Source organism: Lissotriton vulgaris, chromosome 11, assembly GCF_964263255.1.
Source record: "Lissotriton vulgaris chromosome 11, aLisVul1.2, whole genome shotgun sequence".
Classification (NCBI taxonomy): Eukaryota; Metazoa; Chordata; class Amphibia; order Caudata; family Salamandridae; genus Lissotriton; species Lissotriton vulgaris.
In genome coordinates this window covers 269,653,427-269,675,953 of record NC_141699.1, presented here as the reverse complement: position 1 = coordinate 269,675,953, position 22,527 = coordinate 269,653,427, and the positions used below count along the sequence as shown (strand labels likewise).

Genomic DNA, 22,527 nt, shown 5'->3' with positions numbered 1-22,527 from the left:
TACCAACTCCGTATTTCATGGTATACGAATGACTGCTGTACCAAAAACTGGAAAACTATTATCAGAGCTCTGTGCAAACAGACAGCAGTTACACTTTTCAAAAGGAGCTTCATTGGGATTTGTTTTAGTAGATTATCTGGACGCACAAAAAAACACAAGGGATTCAACAGTGTTGCCAAAACACATCTTCTAATAGTAGTGGAACTTGCTGTCAAAGGAAGAAACATTTAAAATATCCTACACACATGCTAACACTGCTTTCCTATAATTAAACATACCTGGGAGCCAGATCTGAAAAAAACAAAAATGGAATTAGGTGACTCTAAGACCCATCAACCTGTGAGACACAGGAACATGACTTATAACAAATAAGCTGTTTTATAAAGAGCATTTCATACTGCTGCACCCAATACACTTCCTGTTTACCGCAATCAACAGGCGGTAATCTGTGGATCACGACTTTGCAAGGTTGCGGATATCAGGAGATGAACGAGAGGCTTAAGCAGTGAACATGTAGCCCTGATGCTCTACGCTATGTTGTGATTCTCTGGTTGGAAATTTAGAAAGATTGCTGCTTTGTGCGGTTGAAATTAAGCTTCTTAGGTTTTTTGGTGTGCCAACTCCCGAATGTGTGTTCCAAATTAATTTTAAAAAAAATAGATTCTACAATTAATATTTTATACCAACACTAGCATTTGCTTCGGGAATGACTGGCTCTAGAGACAGAATGGGAAGCTTCAGGAACAAAAACTTTAAACAGAATATCGCATCTGGTCCAGTAACCAACTAAATTTACTATGACCATAACGAATACAACTTAAAGTACAAGAGAGTAGAGTGCAGTGGCGAAAAGTATTGCAGAGTAGGGTATAGTGGTGTGGAGTGCATTGGTTTTGAGTAACGTGGTGTAGAGTGCATTGGTTTTGAGTAACGTGGTGTAGAGTGCAGTGATGCAAAGTAGAGAGCGGTGATGCACAGTAGAGTGCAGTGATATAGAGTGCAGTCGAGTGGAGTGGCGTACAGTAGGTTGTTTCAGAGTAAAGTGGAGTGGTACATGGTAGAGTACAGCGGCTTAGAGAGCAGAGTAGATTAAACTGGAGTACAGGGGATTAGCATAGAGTGCACTGGTGTGGAGTGGTACAAGTACAGTGCACCGGCGTAGACTGCAGTTGCATATAGTGCAGTGTTGCAAAGTAGAGGTGCGTGGAGTGGTTTAGAGGGCAGTGGCAAAGAGTGCAGTGGTGTTTAGTAAAGTAGTTTGGAGTAGTGTGCATCGGCGTAGAGTGGTACAAAACAGAGGCGAAGTGTGAAGTGGAGTGGTGCAGAGTAGAGGGCAATGACGGAGTGGCATGGAGTGGTTTAGTGTAGAATGGTGCAGAGTAGAGTGGAGCGGGGTAAAGTGGACTTTGCATGGTGTCGTAGCGCACTGCATTACAGACAACATATCTTTAATTGAAAGACTAATACATTTGCACAGACATATTGTTTTACTGATAAAAGTATACTGTGCACAAACGATAACATTTTGAAATGTCATCAGCTAGTGTACTGTATGTTTTGATTTTATTAAAATATTTGTTTTCACCACCACACCACATACAGAGCCTGACATTTTACCTCTGTCTTTGCATGCACAGCAAATGTGACAAGATAAAAAGGCCTGTTTACTAGAATACAGTACTGGTGGAAGAATGCAGTAAATAGGATTTGGGCAAAGGAGGGATAAACTCAGGCTTGATAGCCTAAAACAAATAGCCCAGCAAATATATAGCAACCACATCTGAGTTACCAAACCAATGGTAAGCAATGGTAAGCAAAAGGCGGGATGCATTCCCAGGGAAGATTTCTAAATGCCCCCAAGATGTAGTAGGCAAACCAGACTGCTGTGCTGTCTGGGATTTAGACCTAAAAGTTAATGACCCAAGGCCCCCTAGCATCTAATTTGAAAAGCACAGTCTCATGAGATAACACTGACTTTTGAAGATCTCCACTGCTTCTATTCAAACTTCCCCTTGCCTTTTTAGGTCTCGCCTAGGCATTGCTTGCACTGTCTCTTCGAGACATGCTGTATTGAGGATATACGCATGAAGCTCTGCCTACTTTCCACCCATCTTTTTAATTGGCTCCAGTCATTGTTCTTTATAAATGGTGGTTTTTATTTGGTCCTTAAGCTTAGTAGTCCCTCCTTAGTACCGCCTTTTCTCTTCTTGTAACCTCCCATGAGGATACCCCCTGTTACATGTATTGCGACTCGGTACCTTTTAAATATCGCCTCGGAGCACTATTTTCTTAAATGCCTTTCTCCTGCTTGCTGATGTATGCAGGACAGGCTCTCCCACAATATATATATATATTTTATAAATTTAGTTTAACCAGCACGGCACACCTCAATATCGGTCGGCCCGTTCTTTTATTTGCCTTCCTCTTTCCTGCTGCTGCAGGCAGGACAGGCTCTCCTGTTTTTTTTTTTTTTATTTTAAGTTTTACCAGCGGCAAAATCTCTTACAGATCCCAAAACTGCAAACGTATGCACCCTGCGCTTTCCCCAGCATAAAGTACATATGGAAACTACAACGTCAGAAAATAACAAGGAGTGTCATGCTGTGGATGATCTTGCCACCGTGTGAAGTAATCAATGTGCGACAATCTGCTCCACCATTTGGGGCGCTATTGTTACTCTGGCAGGCATAACGCTCAAACATTTTTGTTTACCACAAGACTTACTGCCAGGTCAGGAAACTAAAAAATAGGTGGCCAACGGTATTGGGCCTGTGTGGGAGCAACTGCTACTGCTACAGGTAGGAAGTGGCAAGGGTGAAAGTTTCAACCCCCACCATCATTGTACCCATGGGAGCTGTGGGTTGTGGAATATGGATCACTCCTCTACCTGTCCTCGACAACAAGACATGTGACATTCCTTCATCTCAGACTATGGCGGTGAGCACTACAACTGCTAAGACCCCATCCTTGCACAAATGCAAATTCAAGGATACAGTTGGGACAGCCATAATGCAAACGAAGCAGAGAGGGGTGGAGTAAACAAATAGAAAAAAAGGTGTGTGGCCTGCATTTTTTTTGGGGGGTGGGATTTTTGTATACTTTAGTTTCAATTGCTGCACCCAAGCTTTAGCTTTAAACATCTGAAGCTAGAGGAGAGGGTGCCAAGATCCATTTGAAATGCAATAGTTTTAGTATTTCTGCAGGTTTGAGCTAATGGCTTTGCATTACTATTAGCAACGCCAATAGCTCAAACGTTCAGCAATGCGAGACCCAACCCATTGCAAATGCTTGTTCTTTAAAAGAAATCACAACTCTTGATATCCTCATCGATAGATGTAATCTTGAGGTATTTTAATCATTAAATGTTTCTTCTTCAGACTGATTTCTTGACTTTAATGCAGTTTGGTGCTGCTGAAATACTTTACAAACATTTTATCTGCAAAAAGGCTAGAAGGTAGAAGTCACACCTGCCAAGTAAGCAGAGGAATCCTCACTGACACCTGCTTTATTTAACAAGTCAATAAATTACTTACTTCGTGGAATTTCAACCCTCCTCTCCCTGCAGTAAATCATCCGGTTTCTCAGTTAGGCTCCAGAAAATGATAAAAAGAATAAGGCTGTACTTGGCTTCGGAATTTAAAGGAACAGGTTGGAGCCAATTGACTATTCCATTAAGTCAAAGAGATTAAATTCATACAAAAAATACAGGTACTTATGCAAACATGTAAAAACAAGGACCCTTTCCAGCGGTGCATCATCATGACACCCACCTTGGACGGCAATCTCTAGCCCTACTCACCCATGTTATCAATGGTACTGGAAATAATTTTGAGAAGAAAGCATTCATGCAATCAGACCTTAATAGGGTTCAGAGGAGTAAAGGAAATCAATGCACAGGGTGGGAATTATAAGCATCCTGAAAATATTTACAAACTATTATTTTTATTTTATTTGTTTTTAAATTAAAAAAATTCAATTCAATTAGTAAAAAAACGACAGTTCAACTGTGCAGCAGATACAAGGTGATGGTGGATATAGATGGTGTAGTATATAATTTTCGGTAGGATTCTCAGCCCCACTGGAGGTCGAGTGGGATCTTCCATCCTTCTGGAGGGGGCGGGTGGAGAGAAGGGGGCAGTTCGTGCACTGCTGGCCATCCAGGAGGGAACTGGAAAATGGGCGCTTCGACTAGCTGGGAACTGAAAAAGCAACAGAGGCAGACAAAAAAGTCAGTTTAACTTCAGATCACATCTCTGTATCTCTAGTCATGGGTCTAATGAAGGCAGTTTTGTTGTCATCCAAACACCACTACCAAAGTTCAAACGTTTTCTTCATTTATTCTGGCCCAATGAGAAGAAATAGAATTTACAACAAAAATACATTCAACCCTTTACGAACCTCCCAAATAATATCAAAATAATGATTAAAGGTGCATGGATTAGAAAGTCTTTGATTACAAAAGTGTGCGATATAGTGACTTTTGTACACAATTGCAGCTGGATTACAAGGCCAAAGACATCAAACATTTATTCAGGTAAAAGGCCTTTGTGCTCGATGTATGGACCACATGGCTTTGATTTAGATGATTTCTAGATTATGTTGCCTTTTATTTCAAATAGCTCTTGGTTAAGAATCTTGGATTTCAAAATGGATTGGCTGTAGAGTGATGCAACAAAACATTCCAACCTTTGAATTTTTTTTCTGCAGTCTCCTTTAGCTAAAGGTTCTCTCGCAAAGACGTCCACAGTTAGGACCTTGGCCAACACTTGATAAACACAGGTGTTATTTGATGATGATATTCCTATATTTGGAAAGGGGGTGAAGCCTTAAAAGAGGAGGGCTCATGGGGTTACTGTGCCATTTAAAGTTTAGTCTGAATGTGACATGGTAACAGGGGATTTAAGAGTGATGACAAGGGTAGCAGTGGCAACTGAACGCCAGCTTTAACACCAGCACTGGTGCTTCAATCTCTAGAGAGGGCAGCAAGCACATCTAGCACGGTCATGTAAATGCAGGTCTTTTGAGTGGGCTGAGACTTGGGTCCAGATCAGTAACAGCATCTGCCTGGTGACACCACTTGGATAACAGTCTTACCTGGTACCACTTGCAAGTTTCTTCCGCTTCAGCCTCTTCTCCAGCCAGTCCTCGATGCTCCCATCTGGGTCTCCATGCTTGGCTTCCTGCTGCTCTTGTGCTCTCTTCTCCTCTGCGGTAGGGTTGCAAAAAGTTAGAACAAGGAATAAGGTGGACATCTACGTATTGAACTATATCAGGGCTTTTAAGAAAGTTACCGGCTTACATCAGACATTTTTTACCCACCTCCCCAGTACGTGATTTATTGAATGCTTATACTCCACATGCACAGAAAGTGATCACAACACCCCAAGTTTACCTTCAAGAATGGCAATGCTTTGTGCCACTATTCCACCCTATGTTCCTGCTACCACAGAACATATTCTCCAGATTCTGTGCTTTTCTCTCCATACATATGCATCTCATACAGCCAGGGTGCTGTGCTGCAGAACACAGGCTGTGTTCTGCAGCACAGCAGGCATCAGACATAAGACGGGGTGGTTCCCTCTCCACGGATATTCATCTTCCAGCCCAGTGAGCCGGAGAAAGTATTACATAGATGCTGTACCATAAACATGCATCACTCTGCTCCAGAGTGCTGTGCTGCAAAACACAGGCAGCAGACACGAGACGTGGTGGTTCCCTCGCCATAAATCTGCATCTCACAGCCCACTGAGCCAGAGAAAGTACTACACAGATGCTGTACCATGAAAATGTATCCCTCTGCTCCAGAGTGCTGTGCTGCAAGAGAACAACAAGCATTTACAATGCAATAGGTCTTGCAGCATTAAAGTTTGAGTTACTGGCATTGTAAATGTCAATGCTTTGCATTAATTATTTTTCTTTACTTTGCAATTGGTATATAAGCATTGTTTGTGAATGGTTAGCTGTTGCTTATGCTAAGCAAAGTTGGCAGTAATATAGAGTGCTAGTCTTGCTTGTTTAAAGCATGCTGATTTAAAGCGCTCGGATACCTGCGGGTAAAGTTTGCGCTATATAAAAGTGAAAACTAATAAATAAATTAAAAACAGCCTACCTGTACCACGTCCATTCTTATTCTGCGAAGCCACATATCTTTGGGTCCCTGTACTTATTAACTGCACCAGGCTGTGGGAAACCTCCATGGCAGGAACACTGTGTTGCGGGGCAGACACGGGCAATGTAGCCACTGTCCTGTCGCTGCGCCACAGGGTAACAGTGTAGGGGCAGGAAGGCAGGCCGTTGGTAGTGCTGTGCCACAGCAGTGTAGTTCTCTGTGTATGCTGGGCATGGGGGTTGCTATTGGCTGACAAGAAGTGGTGAGGAGGTGCCGGTTCGGTGTGCCTGCTTCCTGATCTTGGGCAGGCGACAGGTAAAACAAGCAAGGACAGTGCTGTTGTGGTGCTGACTGATGCTGTTGTGGTGCTGACTGATGCTGTTGTTGGTGGTGTTGTGAGGCGTGCAGCAGTGTGAGGCGTGCAGCAGTGGGAGGCGTGCAGCAGAGGGAGGCGCGCAGCAGAGGGAGGCGCGCAGCAGTGTGAGGCGCGCAGCAGTGTGAGGCGCGCAGCAGTGTGAGGCGCGCAGCAGTGTGAGGCGCGCAGCAGTGTGAGGCGCGCAGCAGTGTGAGGCGTGCAGCAGTGTGAGGCGTGCAGCAGTGTGTGGCGTGGTCTGTGTGAAAGGGGGGCAGTGTGTGTGGTCTGTGTGAAAGGGGGGCAGTGTGTGTGGTCTGTGTGAAAGGGGTGCAGTGTGTGTGGTCTGTGTGAAAGGGGGGCAGTGTGTGTGGTCTGTGTGAAGGGGGGGCAGTGTGTGGTCTGTGTGAAAGGGGGCAGTGTGTGTGGTCTGTGTGAAAGGGGTGTAAGCAGGTAAAGACAGCCAGAGGCGAGACTGGATGAAAGTGCTGTTTGTGGAGAAAGTGTTTTTTTTTTGCATACAAAATATAAGAAGGAAAGGATAGGTGGAGGTAGATACGGCGGAGGTAGATACGAGTGGGAGGCGAAAGCAGGGCTTTGGAAAAGGAGAAGAGCAGCTTATGACAGAGAAAGAAAGAGGATAAAATGACGGCGCGAATCAAGAGGAAGAGATAGGAAGAGACAGGGTGAGAGGATGAGGAATGTTAGAAACAGAAGAAATGGGTACATAAAATGAAAAAAATGTAAGGTGATAATTGAAAAAAGAGGAAGCTACGTGCAATGAAGCGGGAAAAGATGTAATGGAAAGGAAGAAAAGCATGGGGAAGGGTAAATAAAATAACAATCTGTTGTCATTGCTGTGGCGGGGGAGCGCATTCCTTTGAAGTCAGCAATTACACATTTTATTGACCTTTGCGGGCCAGGTATGTGGCTGCTGCACAGGGACGGCTGGGGAGGGCCTAGACACGGTGTGGAAGGAGGGGGCTGGATACGCGAGACGCAGCCAGACCAAAGCGAGAACAGGGAAAGAATGTATAGGGAGAGAAGCGAGGCAAGATTATAGAAAAGGCTGTAGAGGAAGGAAGAGAAAGATAGCCGGAGCTGAAGCGCATTCCTTTGAAGTCTGATGCGGCCGGCGGGGGAGCGGCAGCCTTTGAAGTCTGATGCAAGGCACAGACAAATGGTGGTGTCACGTGGCTAGTTTGTGCACGCGCCTGTCTCACATGAACTGTGTCTAATCTGCAGTTTTGGTAGAGTTTTCGTACTGCTTACTAGTATCTCGACAAACAAACATTGCTAAAGCAATGCTTTAGGTCGAGACCTAAAATCAAAGAAGCAGGGAGGAGCAACACAGATATCGCTGGTGCTGAATTTGAAGGGTGAAGGACAGTGCAGGAAAAAAGGAAAGTCATCGAATTAAAATCAAATGAGATAGACAAGAAAGCCAACAATAGTAATTTTTGAGCTGACTAAGTCCCTATAAGTATTGGTATTGTTCTCAGTAGGTCTACGTCAACACAGCTAAAAGCTGTCTGCAGGCAAGACCTAAAAATGTACACTAGCCTGTTTAAAAGGGTGATTAGTTCATTATGCATGTGACTTTAGCTTTTTCCCAATCCATGACCGTCGGCTTACCAATTTTTCCTTCTTTAACCATGTGTGTTCCACCTGCTCACTCATCCTCCCTTATTTTGGTGTGGCGGTTGCCAGGCTTTCTTTTTTATGACTGCTTTCTGGTTTTAGAGATGTCATTATCTGACTTTTATTGTGGTGAGCTAGCCTTTCACACTGCCTCTGCCATTTCTCCATTGAGTGCCTGAATGCTAGTTTATTTCAACCTGCCATAACAAGCACATGTTCTATGGTTTCTTTGCTTATGCTGTGTTAGGAATGCCACACCATGGACACTGAATAGGAGTTACATTTTTAGAAAGAATTTGTTTAATGCATTTTCATTTCACTAAAGGCAAAAATATCGCCTCTGAAATGTTAAGAGAACATTAATTCTCCCCACCCCCTTATTTTTAGAAAAACTGCCAAGCCTGTTTAGGAACAATGGCCAATTAACCTCGACTCCATCTGTTATATGTAGATGTAATTGTTTACAGATATTTAGTCTGTGATCCAAACTGGAACCATGTGAGTCTTAGTTTACAAGTACTGGGGTTGGAAGGCTGATTAGCTAGTGACGTTAATCAGTGAGAGCTTCGTAGAGGACGTATGGTCATAATCGGGAGAGGCAAGACAAAGTTCAGAGCATCCAATAAATAATTTTCTCCCGATGTCAGAAGTAAATCGAGACCTTCATTATGACTTGGAAGGACCCACGCAAGGCCAACTCAACAAGAATAAATTGAGATTCCGCCTAACAATGTGGTGGGAGACTGTAAGCAAATCAGATGCGGACCGGTACAAGTTTAATGGCCGTACACTTTTGGTGATTCTAGTGGTCGGGTGCCAGAATTGTTGAGCACGGTTACAGAAAATGTTTCCAGTACTCGCTTCGGACCTGCCATTAAGCTTGTACTGTTCTGCATCTGACTTGCTTACAGTCTCCCATCACATTGTTGAGCAGAATTTCATTTTTTTTCTTCTTTCTTTCCCATTGATTAAGTTTTGGAGCAATTGATTCTCTCTCTGCACTGTATTATTTAATAAGTGGTAAAGCAATTCTGTACCTGACAGAACCAACATTACTTTACATTCTACTGTTTCTGTGGCTCTCATTTGTTCATGGATAGTCCTATTTCAGTAGCTGTGATTGCATGTATAATAAGCTGATGCAGCAAGACGATGCTCATAGGAACAGGGTGACCTCTACATGCGAGGGGAAAGGTTGGGGCGGCCTCGAAAAATGACCATTGAGGTTCTAGGTTTTGGGTTTTGTTTTAGGTTCTGTGGCGATATGACTCAAGATATCTTCAACTGAATTTTAAAAATACTCCCCTGGTGTACTTGGACTTTGCGGGTCTCGTTTTGCCGCAATTGGTAGTGATCTCTTCTATTTACCATCCGCTTCCATACACACAAACCTCTGACTTTTTCTGGCTTAGTTTCTGCACACCATACATATGTATGCCATGCCAGCGAATATAAATGAGGCCCAATAGCTCGTTATTTACAGCACGTTTACTAATAAACGCATGTTATCTGCAATCCCAAAAATGCATTTTCATTTGAAAGCGCGGCTGAACCATCACCACATAGTTATTGCTCCAATAGATAATATCTGTTCAGAACGCTGGAGCAGTGTATCACTATCTAGGTGCAGAGGACCCTGTATTCACAAGGCTGCTGCTTTGTTACCTCACCTTTTATTGATTGGGTAGGGTTATTAGGATATCCTTAAAGATGAAGGATCGGCAAGTATATGCAGAAGCTAGTTCCAGAGAGTGAGAGTTTATTTCATGGTTCCCTTAACCCTTGACATGTGAGGTGGAGGTGGCATGACCCCGATTTGCTCAGTTTGAAAGGTATGAGTTTACCACTAGTGTCTGGGCCATCAGGTTTTTTTTTTTGGGGGGGGGGGGGGTAGTTTCATTTTATTGACACTCATTCACACTACACCCTGTATCGTTAATGAAGTAGTTTACATTACCTTTTTGGAGGGTGTGTGTCTGTATGTATACACACAAACACCATTTATTTGAATGCCTCAATTTACTAGTAAACAAAGAATGAGCAATCGACTGAGCTTCTTTCCATTTAGGACTTTATCGCTCCAGTTTCATACAGAGATTTTAAGGTCGAGCAATATAGCAGAAATCTATGAATCGTCTTTTCCCTTCTGTCTTTTGGGATTCCAATGTGGCTGGAAATTCTGCACCTCAAAGCCAAGTTGCTGAGCTGCTAAAGGTGCGAAGAAAGTAATCCTATAAAGGGGCACTCTCTGCTTGCACCCTTGTTCTTGTTTGAGCGCAATAGCATATTTGAAGTTGATAGTCCGAGTGTCTTTCAAACTTCTTCCTTCATAGACCAACACACGCTCAATGTAATCTTATAATGCGTTATTCATTTTATCTGGTTATTGTCTGTAAATATGACGTGCCAATTAATGCAGTTTAGAACCCGACTGGCTCCCTCTCGGCCAGCTGGCTGTGTCTTGTAATTCACAATGTGTTATATGCTCCGGAAAACTGAGCGACTCGAAGAATTCACAGAACACGCCCAAACCTCTGTCACCTCTGGCCAGGCTTAAACTCTCTCAGGCTGTGCCAGTCTGACAGTTTTGGCACTGCCCACGCTTCGGCCGCAGCTAATGGCGGAGCTAAAGTGAGTGCTCTTTGCCGGCATGCAACTGACGGACAACACGCGGCGTTGAGCGCCTCGCCACATGTTCTGGGCCCAGAAGGCTCTGCTAATTTCCTGACGGGCTGGGAAGCTTGGCAGACGATCAAAGGCATGACTTCATATTTCCCATATTCATTTAACTAGGGGGGAAAATGTAATATAAACATCCCGTCAGAAAGATAAACACTAGCGCCGGAGCTGCTTACGATCTAGCCCACAGGGGTAGAACAAGGACGGGTTCACAAAACATTTTTCGTTGAGGATATGTGCGTTCAGTTCCGAGGCAGTGAAAAAAGAGCTGCTTTGGCTGGAGTGGCTGGTCACTGCGCATGCGCGTTTGAGCCAGTTCCTTTGGGCGGGACTCCCGGCTTCGGAAGTCCCGCGCACGCGCCCACGGAGTGCCTGAGAGCGGCGCTCCCATGCCCGAGGGAGAGCCTTGGCTACAGAAGTCCCGAATGGCGGTAAGTGGGGCTTAGTTGTAGGGGGAAGGGGGGTGCGCTTGTGTGTGTGTGTATGTGTGCGGTGGCGACGGGGGGTCTCTGTATGTGTGCGTGCGTGGGTGTAGGTGCGCTGATGTGTGTGTGGGGGGTCTCTGTGTGTGTGTGTAGGTGCGCTAGTGTGTGTGTGTAGGTGAGGCGGCGAGGGGGGGTGCGTGTGTGTATGCAGTGTGCGCGCGCATGTGTGCCAACTTCAAGAAATCGGAGGGATGTGCATGGCGCGGGGCTGGACGTGCGCGTTCGCGCACCCAAATCCGCCCGAAAAGCTCGTAACACCCTCTTGTCCTTCATTCCCATGAGACGGGCGGCTAAAGTTGTCGAGACTGGACGCATCCTTCGGATGCTAACTCCAGCTCGACCTAAAAAGTACTGCCCGTTGTTGCACTCGTCCATCCCACTGATATCTCTCTCTCAACAAAACATGTGCTACAGCGCAACAGGAAGTGTTTCTCGGATACTGGGCCTCCTGTGCCACAGATCTGTATCCCGGACTGTGTGCTGCAACACCGGATGCGGTTTCTCTTTCTGCACATCGATGCGTCTCGAAGCCCCAGGGTGCTATGAAGCATTGCTACAATAACAATTGCCCAGATACTGGGCTTCTGTCTCCGAAGAGACCCATCTCCCAATAAGACAAGCATGGTGCCACACAACCACAAATATGACCTAAACACAGTGCCTCCCACTCCAGAGTTAGGCATCCGCAAGCCCTGGGCATTGATGGGCACATCCAAGGAAAGGAATCACCATACTCAATGCCTTTCTCTCCATGGATCTGTATTTCAGAGCCCCAGAGCGCTGCATGAACTGCTACAGAAAGTGCCCTCTCGTCTCCATAACAGGTACGAGGTGAACCCTGACTGTACCAGAACATTCCCTGACCCTGGCACACTGCCAACACCTGCACTCCTACAGGCAGAACCGTGATGTGCACTACGATCCAGTGCTTTAACTGGGCCTGTACTCACAGGTACTGAGTACCGACACACTTATTTGTATCACTCTGAGTACCGGTACTCATGAAGGGTAGGCGCATTGACCTCTAGTGGTGGTAGCCGGTCTCTTTGATGGCCAACGCACCTTTATGGCCCTGAGCGGAGCACCCGATGAAGTATTCTGCGTGGGCTCATTTGCATGATATCCAGGTGTTCGCCCTCATGCTGTGTTGCAAGGAGTGGAGGCAGCCCAGTGATGGCAGAGTGAGGCAACCAGGGGAGGCAAGTAGGTTAAAAGGGCTTGTGGCTGCTTATGTTTGTCTGTTTGCCTGCTTGTGTGTGTTTTTGTGTGGGAGAAATTTTACAAAATAAGGAAATGTTAAAATTATCACTGTATTTGACTATCGTTTTGTATAACGAATTAACCAGTTTCGTTTATAGAAAAACATTTCTTATGTTTTTAGTATGGGCTGCAACTAGTATATAAGTCAATAAGCTTCGCAAGTCTTACCTTTAGCCCCGACCACTCTCCATATTTAAACCTGCACTATTGTTTCCCCATTTAAAGCACTGCTCTTCCCTTCCTATTACTTACTGTGTCCCCTCGCCACTGCACTTCTCCCCCAAGGCGTTTGGAAGCAGCCCTAGCTGGTAAAAGCATTGAACAAAACAATCGCTCAAAATAAAACACTGGTTTCTGCGATTTCTTGAATGATTGCGACCACTTCCAGCCACTCACTCCGGGTCCGAGGTGAATGACAGATGGCCCTTTAATCGCTACTAATCACTTTTGAGCGGATAGCTGGTTTCCAGTCACCGAGGTCTCTCTGGCCCTCTGGGCTGCCGGGATGAATTAAAGCTCGCTCTTACCTCCGACAGCCAGTAACTCACTGGCTGACAAATGTGAGTGAATTTGAAACTACGTGCTAGGCACTGAGCAGGAGCAAGAAGCATCATTTGTCAGTTACGAGGTCCATCCCGACAGGCAATGCCCAGAGTCCACAGCCATACGTCAAAGGACTGTCTCTAAAGACAGCTGAAGTGATGAAGGGCCGGATGTAAGAACGGTATACCCACTCTGTGTCTATGGACCCGTGCTGTACATAAGGCCGCCAGGTTGAACCCGAGAGTGCAGAACACAAACCCGGGGCTGGGCCTGGGAAGCAGGGGGCGCTTCAGTGGAATAGCCTCTTTTTCGCCGGCCTCAGTGCCCGCCCAGCTCATTCTCACCTCTGTGTTACTATCTATTCTGCGCTCCCGGTCACCACACTCGTAGTGCGCAGAACAGCAGAGATGACGCGCCTGGGAAGTTCAGTAACAACGGGAGAAACGTGCCGATTGTGGAGAGTTATCTGAAGGGGTATCTTGTACTGAGGACAGGGTTAGGAACACAAAACGGTTAGCGCAAGGAATCTCCGAGGAAAAGCAGGTGTGAAAGAGAATTGAGCACTCAGGAAAGGAAACCCCGGGCCGTATTAGGAGTCAGCCCCTACCCCGGTTAGATGAACTGAAGCCCCCGCAAATGACAGGCAAGAACGGGGGTGGGGGCATGGAAGAGTGTCAAGAGGGGCTCCCAGCACCGAAAACGTGTTACTGGAAGGGACCTCCAGCATGGGTATTTACCGACTGCTCCATCCCCATTTACTCCTCACCAATAGCGGCAGCGCATTACAATACATTTATACTAAGAGATACACATTCGTCAATAAAACTCAGATTCTACTCTTCCCAAAAGCAAGAGATGTCAGACGTTGGCTTGGAAAAATATGTATTTCCGCCTGCTCTGTACGTTAATGCATGAAACGTTTAATTCCTCGTTTAAAAATGGGTGTTCCGGCGCCAACGTGACATTCTGTATCTCCACACAATCTGCCGGCCCGGTAGGTGTAACGTGTGGACGACAACGGGAAGCGAGAGCCCATCTGGCACAGCCGCAGTATGTGACGAGAATCATAAGGAAGGCCGCTCAGTTGGTCTTCTGCTGCCCCCTGCTGCCAGGCTTCAGCAGTCACATTTGGATAAAAGAACCGAAGTGATAGACTAGACCAGAAGAAGGTGGATGCCGGACTGCGTACTCGGTTCAAGGCTGCTGCCCGTTCATCTCGACTATCTACTACTCGATCATGGGGTCACGCCGCTCGCTCCTTCCAATCTGACAACAAGCTGCCTGACCTTTCAAAGCATCCCCCCCCTCCCCCCCCCCCCCCCCCCTCCCCCCCGATCATGCCCAGGAGCGCCGATCTCCTTTTACCGCTGATGGAGGCAAGATCCTCTCAAACCAACTCGCTCACCCTCACTTGACCAGTCGTGTTATTTAAAACCTATCTTTTTAATGTATAATGTAAGATCGTCAAAAACTGCAATGAACTTGTTGATCTCTTTGAACAGCCCAGGATTATGTTCCCTTGATGCGTCTTATTTATTACATTCTATTACTATTAGGAAATCTATTGTGTAGTCTGACAATTGAGAGGGTACAGCTAACCGCTACTAAACCATTGATTGTTATTATGAAAAATGTTACGGCATCATCAATGTAAGCATCACGATGCACTTTACTTTAACATTTTATAGTACTGTTTAAACAATGGAAAACGGAGATTTGAATTGTAAAATGCACTTTTCCCCGTCCTTTCCAACAAAATTGTGAATATATGATCTTCTTTGTCGATTTACGTTTTTCCATTGTCTTTTAACTGCTGGCATTTGCTGCCTGTTTTGTATTTTACTATGTCTTATTTGTATTGCTTATATGGCTGTATATTACACCCGAATAAAAGCGCATGAACTGACCTGAACTGACCAGTCGTGTCTTAACACGCTCAACTTACCACGCACAACCGCTCCATACAGTCCACCAACAGTTTTAACAAACATAGCCATGGCGGAATACCCTCTCCAAACTGAAGTTCTGACTGCCTCATTTAGAGTCGTTCCTGAACTGACTTGGAAGTGACGGGCTGCAGCAAACTAATTTCAGTTGTTGAGAGCTGACTGCGATAGACTCAACGTTGTAAGTACAAACGCCAGAATAATACGATAGGAGATTTTCACAATTTTCTTAGATATCTTATCTGCCCAATTCTTTTTCTATACATCTATGAAGTCAGGCGAATAAGGACTTCAAACAGGTTATTCTACTAAGAGAGATACAATCATTTTGATTTATGCTGTGTCACACATTACCACTATATTCAGAATTTTCGTGATTGAGGGTCTCCCAAGATATGATTTTTTATGTCCTGAGGATGGTCTCGGAAACGCAAGAATAGAGACCGAAACGTCGACGATTGCTTTTTCTACCGGATAATAAATTAGATTGTAAATAGGTAGAAAAGCTTCTGCAATTGTTGTATAGAGAATTTTTGTACATCAATTTATTTGTATGTTCTCTTACAACGTTGTATATCTATCATGTACCCTTGTAACAAATATTAAATCCAAATACTCTTTCATATACACCCTTTCTTTTGCTCTCTTTTGTCTCAAAAAGATCACTGTTCAGTGACAAACAGAAATTAACTTAAAAAGACATTTGTCACAGTTGTTGTGCATTAACGGCTTCAAATATATCAGGTCGTACAATTGTAGATATTTAAAATAATATTTGAAACATTAAGACAATTAAAACCCTTGAAGGTTCAATTACCATAACATATCTATTGCCCAAACCCTCAAGGGTATATTGGGTTGTTCACTTTTGTGTACCATCATTTAGAGTCGGACATAATTTAGGTATATCATCGACAGAGACTAATCCGTCTCAGCCTCTAACAGTCCTCCCGACTCCTCCGATGGATACTACTGCATCTCCGCCTCTAACATTCCTCCGACAGATTAAGGGCCATTAGAGGTTTGGCTGTTTGCCCATCCGTCCTATTCAGAGTTGGCTGACAAATAGCCTGTTTTTCTTTCACACACAAAACAAGCAGTAAGTGAAAGAAAAACATTTCAATGACCACGCCATGGGAAAAAACTCCCATGGCGAGGGGGGCATGTCTTCATTATTTTCAAAAAGGAATATCCCCTTTGGGATTTTGTTTTTGAAAATAAACGAATATGCTACTTACCAGTATGCATCTGTTCTTGGCATGTAGGGCTGCTGACATTCATATCTGTGCATAGATCGCCGCCTAGTGTTGGGTCCGGATGATTGCACATTGTTGTCCTGGAAGAGTCTTCGAAGTATCACGAGATAGGTGGCTCCTCCCCTGGACTACAGTGCGCATGGGCATCCTCTCCATCCTCAGATTGTTTTTCACCATTGTGGCAGAGATGGAGTGTAATACAGTGAGTGATGTCCATGCTAGACAATAATTCTGAATGCTACAGCTGCTACAGGTGCCGGGGAGGAGGGTGGGCGATATGAATGTCAGCAGCCCTACATGCCAAGAACAGATGCATACTGGTAAGTAACATATTCGGTTCGAGGCATGTGGGCTGCTGAATTCATATCTGTGCATAGATTACATAGCAGTCCCTCCTGTTAGCGGCGGCTGCCCGTGCCAGCTGCAGCAGTCTGAAAAAGAGTTTTGAGAACAGCCTGTCCTACAGCTGCTTGCTGTTTAGAATGCACATCTACGCAGTAGTGTTTCGTAAATGTATGTGTGGTGAACCAAGTGGCTGCCTTACATTTCTCTTCTAAAGGAATATTACCCAGGAAAGCCATGGACGCTCCTAATTTACGTGTGGAGTGTGCTCGTGGTGGAATGGTTAGTGTGCGTTTAGCCTTAGCATAGCAAATCTGTATACATTTAACGATCCACCGGGCTATCCCTGCTTTGGAAATGGGGTTGCCTTTGTGTTGTGGAGAAAAGGCAACGAAAAGCTGTTTTGTTATCCTGAAATCCTTTGTTCTGTCTATGTAGTACATTAGAGCCCTTTTGGCATCTAACTTGTGTAGGGATCTCTCTGAGACATTTTCCGGATTGGGAAAGAAAACTGGCAGTTCTATGGTCTGGTTCATGTGGAACTGCGAAATCACTTTAGGCATAAATGTAATGTAATGTAAAGAACACTTCTCTAGCGCTTCTTTCACTCCAAGGAGTATCTTGGCGCTCACCCAACCTAGATGAAAGGGTTGGAGGGAAAAGAGATGACTTACACACTGCACTACATATTACACCAACGCCCAACAAGCCGCATCGGATAAAGAAAAGACCCAAGTTTTTAGTGCTTTCCTAAAGTGGATTTCTTGGGACAATGATCGTAAAAAGGGCGGGAGCTTATTATAGGCCTTGGAACCTAGTACAAAAAGTGATTTACCATCCTTTGTTACCAGCTTGAATCGAGGAATTGTAAGTAGATTCTGACTGGCAGACCTCAGACAGCGTGTCGGGTGATATCTTTTAAAACCATTGCACAGGTATTTTGGACCTTGCTGATGGAATGCCCTGAAGGTAATTATAAGGATCTTGAATAGGATTCTTTTACCTATTGGTAGCCAGTGGAGTATTTTAAGTGCTGCTGAGGCTGAAGACCTGCGAGGCCAGCGTAGTACAAGGCGGGCCGCAGCATGTTGAACCATTTGTAACCTGTGTAAAACAGTTTTGTTGGCTCCAGCATATAATCCGTTACAATAGTTCAACCTGGAGTTTATTAAAGCCACTGCTGAGAGGTGTGGCTCACTGGTTAGAGGCGGCAGACCCGGAGGCTGAGAACGGCCCGGGACCAGGGTTCGATTCCCGACGCGGCAGGGTCGAGGACCAGGGTCAGCGGACTGATAATTCTCGCCTCGGTGCCCACTTTGGGCAGTGATCACACTCGGTAACTCTGGGCATTAAGCTTGCCTCATCTCTACAACGGCCCCCCACAGACGCCGGGGATGCCTGGCTTCACCTTGGAGACTCCCAGCATGGGACCATCTCACAGGGAAAGCCAGGACGGGTTCCCCAGCGGTCATTCGCGCCAGGATACTCCGGTAGTAATTGAGCGCGCTACAAAACACCTTACATTTACATTTACATTTACATTTACACTGCAACTGTTTTTCTAGCCGACAACGGGAGAAGATTGAAAAACTTCCTCAAGGCTTTTATAATCTGGAAGCACGTCCCAGCTACTGCCACCGCTTGATGTTTAAAAGACAGATGGTCATCGAATTTGATGCCCAAATTACGAGCAGATGTAATTGTGTTGGGAGGGGCTTCTGCATCCGCAGGCCAACACATTTTTGGGGAAAACAAATTATGACTCCCAAACGGTAGGATTTCTGTCTTTCCAGCGTTACATTTTAAATGATTGTTAGTCATCCATTTAAATGTTGGTGTTAGACATTCCTTGAGATCTTCCTCGGCACCAGGCCGTTCACTATCCAACACCAGGATGAGTTGGGTGTCGTCGGCATATGATATTGAACTGATATGAAATGAGGCGATCAGTTCCACTAGGGGTACCATGTACAGATTAAAAAGTACAGGACTTAGACTCGAGCCCTGAGGGACCCCTGAGCTGACGACCTTTGCTTCCGACTGGTATTGACCCAACACTGGGACTTGGCGTCTATGGCTAAAGAAATTCCTAAGCCAAGCCAAGACTTTCCCCCCTACACCTGCGGCAGCCAACCAGTCCACTAAGATGTTAAATGTAGGGTTGGTGCGTAATACCACCCTATTTGCGTGGACCTGTATGAATGGCTCTTAAATGGTCAGTGCCTGGAGTTCACTAACTCTTCTTAGTGAGGTAATGGCCACTAGGAAAGCAACTTTCCAAGTCAGAAATTGAATCTCACAAGAGTGTAGAGGTTCAAAAGGTGGTCCCATCAATCTGGTGAGGACCACATTCAGGTTCCAGACTGGTGACGGGTGGTGTCTGGGAGGGATCACTCTTTTAAGTCCCTCCAGAAAAGCTTTAATGGCAGGCACTCTGAATAAGGAGAGGTGCTGCCTGTTCTGAAGATAGGCTGCTATGGCGGATAAATGTATGCAAATGAAACTGTACGCTAGATTACATCTGTATAAATGCAACAAATAACAGATGATATTTTGAATAGATGCATCCAGTGGGTTAATGTCATTGTTGGTACCAATATATGACAAACCTTTTCCATTTAGCCGCATAGCATGCTCTGGTTGTGGGCCGCCTTGCCTCCTTTATGATATTCATACATTCCGGCGGCAAGTTGAGGTAGCCAAATTCTAGGACTTCAGGAGCCAGATCGCCAGGTTGAGCTGTTGCGGATCTGGATGCTGAATGTCTCCATGGCTCTGCGTCAAAAGCCTGGGTGTGAGGCATAGCCGTTGATGCGGTACCACGGATAGTTCCAGAAACGTGGTGTACCATGGTTGGCGTGCCCACATTGGAGCAACCAGGATGAGGGTCATCGAGTGTTGCCGTAGTTTGCGTGCCACCAGCGGTATCAAAGGTGCTGGGGGAAAAGCGTACGCACATTTGCCTGACCAGTTCATCCATATCGCATTGCCCTGCGACTGTGGGTGTGGGAACCTGCTTGCGAAGCTTTGGCATTTAGCGTTTTCCCTTGTGGCGAACAGGTCTATCTGTGGATGACCCCATTGCTGGAAGTACGGTTGGAGTACTGATGGATGTATCTCCCACTCGTGCATCTGGTGGCTCTGTCTGCTGAGCAGATCCGCCATCTGGTTGTCTTTGCCCGGGAGGTGTTCCGCCATGAGGAAGATGTTCCTTTGAATGGCCCACTTCCACATGCTCGGAGCCAGATGAGACAACTGTGGAGAGTGCGTTCCTCCCTGCTTCTGTATGTAGTACATGGCAGTTATGTTGTCCGTCCGGATCAACACAACCTTGTTGCACAAGTGTACCTTGAAAGCTTTCATCGCCATGAAGATTGCCATCAGTTCCAGAAGGTTGATGTGCATCTTCTTTTGCTGTGCTGTCCATAGTCCCTGCACAGTGTAGTGGAGTACATGAGCTCCCCATCCCTGGAGAGACGCTTCCGCCGTCAGTACAATTTGTGGTACAGGCTCTTGGAACGGTCGGCCCTTGCGAAGCTTTCGTGGGTTCCACCAATGCAGAGAGTTGAATGCCCGACCGCTCACCAACACTAGGTCCTTTAACTGTCCTTGAGCCTGATTCCACTGACGTGCTAAGCACTCCTGAAGCGGACGCATATGTAGTCTCGCGTGCGGGACTATGAAAAGGCAGGAGGCCATCATGCCTATCAACTGCATGAACACTTTCGCTGGAAGCGAGCGTTGAGGTCTGAATTTCTGAATCAGCAATTGCATGCTGTTTATTCTCACTGAATTTGGCTGTGCTTTGGCTGCTAGAGTGTCTATAGTCGCACCCAGGTACTGTCGCACGTGGGCGGGCTGAAGGTGTGACTTTGGGTAATTCAGTGAGAATCCCAGACTGTGAAGAAGATGAATGGTGTGGGACATGTGGCTGGCACACTGCTGGGCCGACCTTGCCTGAATAAGCCAGTTGTCCAGATAAGGGTAGACATGTATGTGTGGTCTCCTGAGGTGTGCTGCCACTGTTGCCAGGCACTTTGTGAACACCCTGGGTGCCGTCGTTACTCCGAAAGGGAGGACTTTGAACTGATAATGTTGATGTTGAATAGTGAACCTGAGATACTGTCTGTGTGATGGGTGTATGGGTATATGGAAATACGCATCTTTTAGATCCAGCGTTGCGAGGAAGTCTCCCTGACTGAGTAACGGCAGAACCTGTTGCAAGGTGAGCATATGAAAATGCTCTGACAGAATGTAACTATTTAGAGGCCTGAGGTCTAGTATAGGTCTGAGTGACCCGTCCTTTTTGGGTATTAGAAAGTAGAGAGAGTACACCCCTGACCCTTGTTCTTCTACAGGCACGAGCTCTATGGCCCCTTTTTGCAGCATGCTGACGACCTCCTGCTGCAATAAGTGTAAGTGCTCTGCGGACATAGGACGGTGTCTTGGTGGGATGTTGGGTGGAGTGAACGTTAATTCCAGACAAAACCAGTACTGTACAATGTCTCCCACCCACCTGTCTGTGGTGAGGGATTTCCAGACCGACAGGAACTGTTGTAGTCTCCCCCAGACAGGTGTTATGTGGTCGGGGGCAGTGACAGGGCGTCACGGTTTGGTATTGGCAGAGGATCTGGAACTGTTGTTTCCTCTGCCCTTGATGTTGTTTCCCCGATATCCACCACGGTTGTTCTTATTGTAGGTGGATTGTGTACCTCCCTTATTGTATTGTGTTTGTTGCGTTGACTGGCCTCTTGAGGGGCCTCTAGTACTGGAGCGACGAAAGGAGCCACCCCGAAACTGCTGTGACTGCAGAGCCCCCATAGACTTTGCAGTCTCGGTGTCCTTTTTAAGTTTCTCAAGGGTGGTGTCAACCTCAGGTCCGAATAAGAAGTCTGGGTTAACTGGCTGATTGAGGATAGAAGTTTGAATTTCAGGTTTGAATCCTGAAATCGTCAACCAGGCGTGTCATCTTAGCATAACACTAGTGTTGATGGCCCTGGCTGCAGTGTCAGCTGCGTCCAGAGCACACTTGATGGAAGCATTGGTTATGAGTTTCCCCTCCTGTATGAGTAGCTCTGCCCCCTCCTTGTACTGATCAGGTAAGTGTTGTAAGAGTGTCTCAAGGGTTTCATAATGTGCCCTGTCATATCTGGCCAAGAGAGCCTGAGTGTTAGCAATGCGCCAGATGTTAGCCGCCTGCGCAGCTACTCTTTTCCCTGAAGTGGCCATAACCTTCGACTCTTTGTCCGGAGGAGGAGCATCACCTGTAGTCTGGGAGTTCGCTCTCTTACGTGCATTAGAAACAACCAATGAATCCAATGGCAACTGTCCCTTTATATAAGGAGGGTCCACAGGGGCCGGCCGATATTTCTTCTCAATCCTTGGGTTTAACACCCTGGCCCTAGTGGTATCTTTAAAAATGTCAGCAGCATGCTTGAGGACCCCTTTGAGCATGGGTAAGGTTTTGACTGCCCTTTCTGAAGTTGAAAAAGTGTCGACCAGAAAGTCTTCGTCCACAGGGTCAGCATGTAGCTCGACGTCATGATTACGGGCTGCCCTCTCAATAAGGGCGTTAAAAGCAGTTGTGTCCTCAGTAGGAGACGTTTTCACACTGTACACATGAGTGTCCGGGTCAGTCTGCTGATCCCTAGAGTCAGCAGGGTCCGTCCATTGTTGGTCTTGATCATCAGGATCAGTGTCCACATGATAGAGGTCATCCTCATTGTAATTATCCCCTGTCTCAACATCTGAGTATGTTGGGGAAAAATTTTGAGGTTCCTGTTCATAGTGATGGAGGGGTTCCACAAGAGCTGGAGAAGTTGTAGAAAGTCTTTTTTTCTGCAAGGGAATCTTATATGATTCCATGGGAGTCTCTGACATTAACTTTCGTTTGTATATGGACAGTCTCCCAGTG

The 22,527-nt window shown here is 45.8% G+C and overlaps 1 protein-coding gene across 2 annotated transcripts in view; it reads right to left on the bottom strand.

The window, feature by feature from the left end:
* Window positions 1-3,487: 3,487 nt before the first annotated feature.
* Window positions 3,488-22,527, bottom strand: part of ZMAT5 (zinc finger matrin-type 5) — an 87,933-nt gene continuing 68,893 nt past the window's right edge. For both annotated transcript variants that reach the window (XM_086943224.1, XM_086943225.1), the window contains 2 exons: window positions 5,095-5,206; window positions 3,488-4,199 (listed from right to left, as the gene is read on the bottom strand). In XM_086943224.1, coding sequence (XP_086799350.1) covers window positions 4,070-4,199; window positions 5,095-5,206 — 242 coding nt within the window. In that variant the 3' untranslated portion in view covers window positions 3,488-4,069. The remainder of the gene's footprint in view (window positions 4,200-5,094; window positions 5,207-22,527) is intronic.